Source organism: Chiroxiphia lanceolata, chromosome 3 (assembly GCF_009829145.1).
Source record: "Chiroxiphia lanceolata isolate bChiLan1 chromosome 3, bChiLan1.pri, whole genome shotgun sequence".
Taxonomy (NCBI): Eukaryota; Metazoa; Chordata; class Aves; order Passeriformes; family Pipridae; genus Chiroxiphia; species Chiroxiphia lanceolata.
Window position 1 is genome coordinate 74,678,172 of NC_045639.1, and position 9,026 is coordinate 74,687,197.

The 9,026-nt window shown below is 37.2% G+C and overlaps 1 protein-coding gene across 1 annotated transcript in view; it reads left to right on the forward strand.

Moving 5' to 3' along the window:
- Positions 1–9,026, forward strand: part of SIM1 (SIM bHLH transcription factor 1) — a 54,618-nt gene that overhangs the window by 37,344 nt on the left and 8,248 nt on the right. Inside the window, 2 exon segments of the mRNA XM_032683879.1 lie at positions 7,075–7,159; positions 7,162–7,479. Of these exon segments, the coding sequence (XP_032539770.1) occupies positions 7,075–7,159; positions 7,162–7,479 (403 nt within the window).

The window sequence follows — 9,026 nt, forward strand, 5'->3', positions numbered from 1 at the left end:
TCACACACAATAGCAACACAGGGCTCAGAGTTAATGAGGAGCGGACAGAGGACCAAATGAAAATTGTTGGTTTGAAATACTGGTTGAGAGGACTGTGAGTCTTGCCATTTGAGAAGCTTGCTTTTTCTTACTTACTCTTATTAATTCCAACATATCTAAAAGCTGCCAGATGTTTGACAGCAGTTTAATACTGAACTCTTAGTCAAGAGGAGTGAGTTTTGAGAAGGGAAAGCAGCCAGCTAACTTGCTGACTGGAAAAAGAAAGCTTTTCTATGTACAAAGCTTTGAAAGGAAGGAAACACTAGGAGGTGGTCATTGGCATCAGCAGACTTTAATTTCCCAGATTTCATTTTCAAGCCTAATGTGTAAGGAACATGTCCCTGCCCGGAGAATGGACCAAACTCGATTGGGTCTGTGAACTGAAGCTTACCCAATACATTTGTGCAACTGGATTCTGCAGGCAATGTCACAGCACTTGCATACTTACGTTGTCAAACTTTTAGCTCAAATACATCTGTTTGTTAATATAACCATGATGTTTACTAATGATACAAGTCTTACTGCCCTTATGCCTCCACACAGTGGATATAAATGTATGCATTCATAATGTAACATGAAGAGCTATGTATTTTTAAAGAGCCCAGGTCAATATTTAACTGATAATGACCTTAATGACTACAGTTTCTCTGTAGGTACAATGTTTTCTAAACTGACCTCTAAGAGTGTATAATGCGAACCCAAATGTCTACATCACTTCCTTTTTTTCTTTCTTTTTCCCCTCAAAGTACCAACGGTAAGGATTTAAAGTAAATGACATCTGCTTTTGGAAAAGGGACTATTTAACAGAGCACTTAGATATGAATTCACATTCCTAATTTTAAGAATCTAATTTGTCTGAGGTTGTTATAGCACATTTTTTCATACACATTCTGTGGGTTGTTAAAAAAAACCTTTTCTTGAATGCACTACACCACCAACAATTGCAATCAAACAGTTTCAAAGAATTGTGGAAGATACCTACAAAATAATTCTAAATTAGATTTTTAGAGAATCTTTGATTTACTGAAATTACACTTCATCTCCCCTTATACAGTCCTTTCCAAAGTACTCATTTGCTATCAGGACAATCCCAGCTCAAGACTTGTTATCCTTCCACATCAATCTGATTTCTGAAAGTGTGACTTTCACTGGTACCTGCTTATTCTTTCTGCCACCAGAAAAAACCCCTGAACTAGCAGTGCAGTGTTGTGACCGCTGGTTTATCAGGGATTGTTGTCTGGAACATCAGGGTGCTCAGTCTCCAGTTTCATTTTGCATCCTCATTACCAGCTGCTTCATAGTGAAGTCACAGATTTCATCATTCAAGAAGTAGCCGTGGTAGTTGCCAGTATCTTGAAAAATGGTCATACCTTTCATTGCAACCCATCACCACAAGTAATGCTGGCAGCTTATGTTTGTCTCCCTCTCATCCTTCTCCACCACTGAACAAACTGTTGAAAGACTAAGAGAAGCCCTTGTGAAGAACATGGAGCAGGTGGTACAACCTGTGTTCTTCGGTCTCCTGCCCATGTAATTTGCCAGTCACCTGAGGAGAATTAGAGTGTGACTTAAAAGCCATGGCTGAATAAGTGAAGTCATGGGTTTGGCTTACGCAGGAGCCTGGGTCGTGGTGGGGAAAGGAAGCAGGAAGTTCATTAGTAAAATAATGGCAGTGAGTGAAGTACTTCCTGAACTAAGGGCACTCTAGGAGATTTTAAATGTACATAATTTCTTTCTTTTTTTCCTTTCCTTTTTTCTCTTTTCCCCTTACCATTTACTTTTCTTCTCTCTTGAAGAGAAAAAGAAATCATATGCTTTACTGGGTGCTAACTGAGAATCCTGTCCCTTGTCAGCTGTGTGCACCTAGGATAGCTACATGAGATATGAACTGTATCAAAATGATGCTAATCAATCTCAGCTGAATTTTTACTACTAGGGCAAAAAGTGGATGCTTTGGTTATCTAAGATAGCGTTAATATTTTTTTTCCTCAAATCTTACACAAAAGCAGGCACAGCATAATATGGGTCTTGTAGACTTAAAATAAAACTGAGTTCATTAAACTGGAAGGATTTGTCAGCATCTGATTAACACTGCCTGATGTTAGTACAGTGAACTAGTGGGTTCTGTGAAACCAGCCTCAGGCAGGGGAAGGGCAAGCAAGAGGAAAGCAACCCTAAAATTCATGATAAAACTGTAGATTTGCCCAGACACTTTGAACAGTGCTTTTTTAGTCCTGTCCTACCAGAGGGGTGCAGAGCTGAAAGACATGGTGGGAGAAAAACCTGGAAGATGAAGATTTGATAGATATTAACAAGAAAGAAATTATGCGTTGGTTATAATATATAATAATATAATAATAATAATAATAATAATAATAATAATAATAGTGAGTGGCTCCCAAATCTAGCCCAGACCTCATTTATTTGGTGCTCCCAAAAGCTAGCCCTGAACCTCATTTATTCTGTACACAGAAAATAGCAACAAGATTGGAAAAACATTTTAATTATGATCATCCGAACTGCTTTGGAGTTTAATGTTCCATTAATTATGATTGTCCAAAGAAATATTTTAAATTGCCTGTTGTCTGCCTCTAGTGGAAATGTTTTATGGTCAGATCTGGTAAAATGTTTGTTGCTTCATATATCATCTTAGTTCTTGGATAAGATCATATATATATAATAAAGAATGCACCACATACAAGTAATGATGTACCCAAGAGCCATTGGATGGAGGCTTGGTGTGTATACAACATTCATAAATTTTTGAAATTGGTGCATATTAATACACCTGATTTCGAGGTGTATTGATTTTATAGGCTCCTTTAAATGAATAATCTGGATTAATTTTGCAATCCACCTCCATTTGGGCATATCACCCAATGGGATAAAGATAACCAAACAAGGCTGAATTCTAGCCAGTCTGTTTTTTGGTTTGGTTTTGTGTTTTGTTTTTGTTTGTTGTTTGTTTTTTTAAAAAATTTCTTCCTGTAGCCTAAAGCTTGGCAACTTCTGGTGTATTCAAAAGCAAGCAAACCCACTCTTTTTATAGTAAACATAACTCTTGGTCTGGTGAAGAGTCACCAGCAGTGGGGGTTATTTTAATGGACATGCTGTATTACTTTAATCTAAGCCTTTCACCATCTGTTCTGCCTATAATAGTAAATGCGAAAAGAACATATTTTACATTTCAGGATTACATTAGTAAAAAGTAAGATAAAGTGATTTAAAAGCATGCATATGTTCTTAGTACAATGCAGCCCGCATCTGTGATTTTTTTTTCTCATGGTTAAGACACAAATGAAGAGGAAAGCTGCTAATGCTGATGTAGTGAAAGTTTTTCATGGAAAAGAGGACTCTGTGAGGGTTTTGCTATATATTTAATGTTTATAATACTAAAAACCTGAGTAGGCTGCAAGGAAAATTATGTATCTATAACATCTATTGTTTGAACATCTGGCATGGTATGTGGAGCAGGCTGATGTTGCTGTGTATGACAGGATGAGTCCTCAGGCCAGTGAGACCACCTGTAGGAATGGAAGGTCAGGAAAAGAAAATCACCTGAGAACTAGTAAATTGTCTACTGGCCTAATATACTTCCGTGGGCTCTCATAGGGTAAGCTTTTTTAGACATGGAATTTATATTTTCCTATTTCCTTCCTCGCCCTTCAGCCCTTCTGAAGTTTTCTTGAGTGAAAATAACATCAGTGGTGGCCTATAGCCCCTTTCTATGTCAGTGCTGATTCTACTAGTGTGCTCTCACTGTGATGGCACACTGAATTAACACTCTGGAAGACATTTCTAATTTTCAGAGGTGGCAATTCAGTTTCCAGGAACCAGCTGGAGTACCACTTAATTTATATTTTGTTGTTGTATATGCCAGAAGACAATTCAGAAATCACCTGAAAGGATTTCAGATGTTGCCTGTCTGAAGTTCTTTCTCACTGCTGGTTAAACTTTGTCAAAACCAGAAAGTAATAAAGTACTTTTGTCTTCTGGATCCTGATAGAAGTAGAAGATAAAAATTAATAGAAAGGAAACACTTCTGCTGAGCATGACTGGACTTGGGAAAAAAAAAAATCACTGATTTTAATTTGCCATAATTTTCATTAAATCCGATTCCATTTTTTATGGTCTTTCATCACATATGGGAGCCTCGTTCTGACATTGAGAGATAATGTTTCCACTCCCATTCAGTAAAGCATATCTTTGATCATCCTTTCATTTCTCTCCCCATCAACATGTCACACATGCCATATTTGAAGTCTCCACCTGTCAACATTCCATTTCCAGAAGAGGCAGCAGTAGGACTGCATTGGTGGAGCAGCCTCATGACACCAAATAGATGTGTGGCTATCTTTAAAGGAATAGACATATTTTTACCTGTGCCTTCTGATGTTTTACTTAAGAGTAAGTATTCATATCAGACTATGTCTGTTGGCAGACAAGGCGGGCCACAAACAATTCACTTAATTTAATTCTATCCATGGTCTGTAGCAGCTGCTACAGGTCAGATCTCAGATAATTATAATTTACATCAAGTACAAAGAAGATGCATTAAGTAAAGTGGTCTTGACTACATCGTTGTATGACATCACGTGATGCATTCCTGATACACTAAAACACATTCTTTGAGAGTATTTCCATTTCTCTAAGAAAAGTGCACAAAGGCCTGTGCAAATGAGTCTTTGGTGATTAGGTTCAAGATAAAAGCAAAAACTGACTGAGCAGGTTTTCAGTTAAATGAAGAAATTCCCTTCAAAAGAAGAGATGCTGGACCCTGAAGCGTCCTTAGAAAAAGAGAACTAGTAGAAGAATATCTAGTAGAGCTACAGGAAATAAGAGCTTTCAGTCTGAAAGATTCTCTGGCATTTATTATCATAATAAATTGTCCAAAATTTTTTCATTACATTATTGGAAATTAATTTTCCTTGCCCACCCAAGAAAGAACATATCTGTGAGTTTTGTTTTTAATAAGAAAATAAATGAACTTTTGACTTTTCTATACTTTCATTTAGTCTTGCTTATACTGTATAATATTTCAGCTTAATTTTAAAATTAAAAAGACTACTTTATAAAAGTCAAATCCAAAAAGACCACTAAAAATAATTCTAAAATTAAGAACAGATACAAAAGTATTTTTCCTTTTGTCTATTTTCATTTTCAGCTAAAATGTAGTAATTGTTATAGTCTTGTTAACGATTTCTAATTTTTTTGTTGGAAACTTAATTTTATCTATACAGTTTTGCCTAAAAATTTACAGTCATTCAACTATTTAGAATATATCTTTCTGACTAACCAGTTTGTAGACTTTAGATCTGAAAGGATGCTAGAAGAGTTAGATGCTCCAGTTAATCACATAACACTGTGATGACTGAATAAAGTTCCTAGTTAATGTATACCAAGTTAGTGGAATTTTAAAGAACACTTTTGTGACTCTGTAACTATCTTACCTTCATAAAAAAATCTTGTTTTTCCTTTAATCTCTAAAACCTTGTGATGCTTATAGTGGTACTAACTTCCTGACCTCTTCCATATCTACTGGTAGGCTTTTTGCCTATGGGTATTCTTCTGACAACTAATAACAAAATATAATTGACTTCCTCAAAGCCATGACCTTTTCTTTGTTTCCTTTAAATAACCTATCGTGTTAACAAACAGTATTCACAAACATAAACTGCAATACTGAAGAAATACCCAATTAAATGCCAAAACCGCTATTGATGTTGCACAGATGGTTTATGTTTCTTATGGTAAGTCAAACATCTGGTCAGTACTTTCAGTTGGGAAGTGCATAAAACTTTGGTTCTGGTTGGTAATGAGGAGTTCATAGCAACTAATCTAATGAAAAGGCAGGTAAGCTTATGTTAGGCCTATTAAAAGAAACAGAGAGTGGGCAGCTGGAAGGTGAGTGAAGGAATGGGAGAATTCTGAAGTTTCATGTTGTAATACACTGATTTGTGACATGAGTGTGCAGTGCTGAGGATGTGAGTATGTACAGCTTTGGTCTTATCCCAGTCCATATCGTGGGAGAAATTGATTTAAAGCTGTTCTATGAAATTTGACAGTTCCAATAAGTAAAAGATTTAAAAATGAGATAGGTAAATTCTAGGAGGTTTAATAAGGTTTTTTTTTTCCTTTCCCAAAAATTATCTGAAAGTTTGAAGCATTCATTAATAGCATCTAGAAATCTGTGAGATTTAACCTAACTCTTACTTCTCTCTAAACAAATGCCCATGCTCCTATTCTGGACAATTTTCTAACTACCTGCTAGTTGCTTATTCTGTGTTGGGAGGGCCCTGCTTAAGTGAGGGTGCCAAATGCCCACTATGCCTGCTTTGCCTAGAAGTCACCTTTCTAGCAAATAGTTTCTGGGTTTTCCTTGTTCTCACATTGCATCAGAGCTTAATTTTTAGCTTCTTACCTATCTACCATCACTTTGGAGCTTTATCCTGTAGAAGTGTTGGTAGCCCAGGATCAACAAAAGGCTTTCTTTTCCCTTCAAGTAGGAGGAAAGAAGTTTAAAGATACAGTTCCAGGTAAGAAAACCAAAGCCATCAACAAACAAAATATGAGGAAAAGAGAGTGAACCCTTAGAAAAAAACCCCTTGAAATACACCCGGTTTCAATTCGACATGTGAGAATGCTCCAGGAGCAGTGTTATTTCAGCCCCTTTTGGGAGCACCATTGCTGAGCAGAAGCACTAGCTTTCAAAGCAACAAGAAAAACCTGGACATATTAAAAAAATATTGAATTGCCGCATTGATATTGCTGGGCCTAATATTACACATCATAAAGAAGATGGCTATTAAGGGTCGACATGGATGTTTTAGGCTTTCATGAGGTCTATCCTGTCATCTGTGAGCTCATTACAGAGTGTTGTACGGGAAAGGACCAGGAGTCCAATCAGAAGGTGCAGACATGTGGGCACGCTCACAAAAAACACCCTGTCACATACACACTCTGCCTTTCCAGTGCAGTCACTTGCAGATTTCATGCAGGTGTGGTAATTTCCATGCTGCTTCTCCTGTTTTGCAGTATTCTGGATTTCACACTGAGAGATCTGAGTCTGACCACGAGAGCCAGTGGGGTGGGAGCCCTCTGACCGACACGGCTTCTCCCCAGCTCTGGAGCCTGCAGAGAGACCAAGCTCCCAGCACCACGATGTCTCCTGTGCCTACAGACAGTACTCAGACCGCAGTGCGCTCTGCTACGGCTTTGCACTAGAGCACTCCAGGCTGACTGATGACAGGCACTTCCACACTCAGGCCTGTGAAGGAGGCAGATGTGAAGCTGGACGGTATTTCCTTGGCACACCGCAGCCAGGAAGGGAGAGCTGGTGGGGTTCTCGTTCAGCATTGCCTCTGACTAAGTCGTCCCCTGAGAGCAGAGAAGTGTATGAAAACAGTATGCCCCACATAACATCAGTGCACAGGATTCATGGTAAGAGATAACAAGGATTTGCAGGAGCGACACCATCTCAGATAGAGCAATATGACATATACATTCAGCTTTTTATGTGAAAAATGGAAAATGAGAGAGACTTTTGATCTATGTTCTTGTCTCTGAGGTCACATCTCTGGAGATGAGGGACACTTGAAATTCAAGTTGAGTTTTACAGTCTGGCTTATATGCAGCAAAATACAATTTTATTGTATATTCATTACAGTGGAAGTGCCTGACTGATGAGATTTTAAGGATGATCATAAAAATATAAGTCAAGTAAAAAACATATTTCTATCAAGTGGATTATTTTGTTTAAGATCAAACTACTTTGGATGGAGTATGTTAGCAAAAATTAGAGCTAAATCCAAGTGAGATATTAAAAAATTGTTCTCCAAGTGACTTTTTTCTCTAGTGGTTATTACTAGGTTCTGTAAGACTTTATATTTGGTTTTATTTAAAATTGGCAATTCAAATTAATTTCTGCTTTTGGTTTCAGACATTTATCCTCAGCTGTAATTTTTAGCCAATTGGAATCTTTCCATCCTTTCAACACCAAGCCTAAAGTTTGTTTGACCCGTCTGAGAGGTTGCAAACTCAGTGCAACTCAGTGCACATTTGCAAGGCTGAATCTAATAAATAAATCACAGTCAAAACCTGATCTTGGGTTTGGAAAAGTCTGAAGGTGCTTGATTCAAAAGTTGTAGACTGAGTCTTGGAATACAGCAACTGACCCAAAAGTCAGAGTTCAAGGTTTTAAGGATAGATGCAGCATCAAAAAAATAAAAAGTTTTTCTAGTAAAATAGTCTATCAAAACATTTTTTTCATGGCTAGGCTTCACGAACGAAGATTTGGGAAGGCTCTATCCACATTTGTTACAGGCACGTTGGTGGCTTATGAGGCCAATACGTGATAGACATATCCGATTGCAGAAAGCACAACAGAAAGACTCCTTAGATGGTGTATTCTGCAAGACATGGTTCTTTCTGCATTACCTTTTCCTATCAAAACATAGGTTGCCTCTAAATAACTCATAAAAACTAATTACATTAATACTAGTCCATTGACTTGCCGAATGAGGCTTTGTAAATAAAAAAAGAACTGTGTCATTTTACCCCAATCTGAGGAAAATTATGTTGAGAATAGGAAAAAAAAATTATCAAATAGCTAGTTATGGGAAATGCTGTCAGATGAAAATGAAGAAAGGAAAGGAGCCCTAAATTTTGCTCATGAGGACTATTCTCCACTTTTCTTGTGAGAACACACCACCTTTTTTGTGTCTGTTCTGTATTTCTGTCTTACTGGTGTTTCTCTAGCTTTTTCTTCTCAAAAAGAGAACATAGTGAAGTATGATAATTTTGTTGGCAAGTTTTATGCATGATAATTCTTGCTAAGCATAACAATATCACACCACGGTGCAAATGCAAAAAGGTTAGGTATTTATTCCATACGTTTAACAAGGATAATCAATGCAAATAGATAATATAATTTGGTTTAGTTTGTTGCTTGGTTTTACTGTAATTCCAGGTGCTACATTATTTTCTTT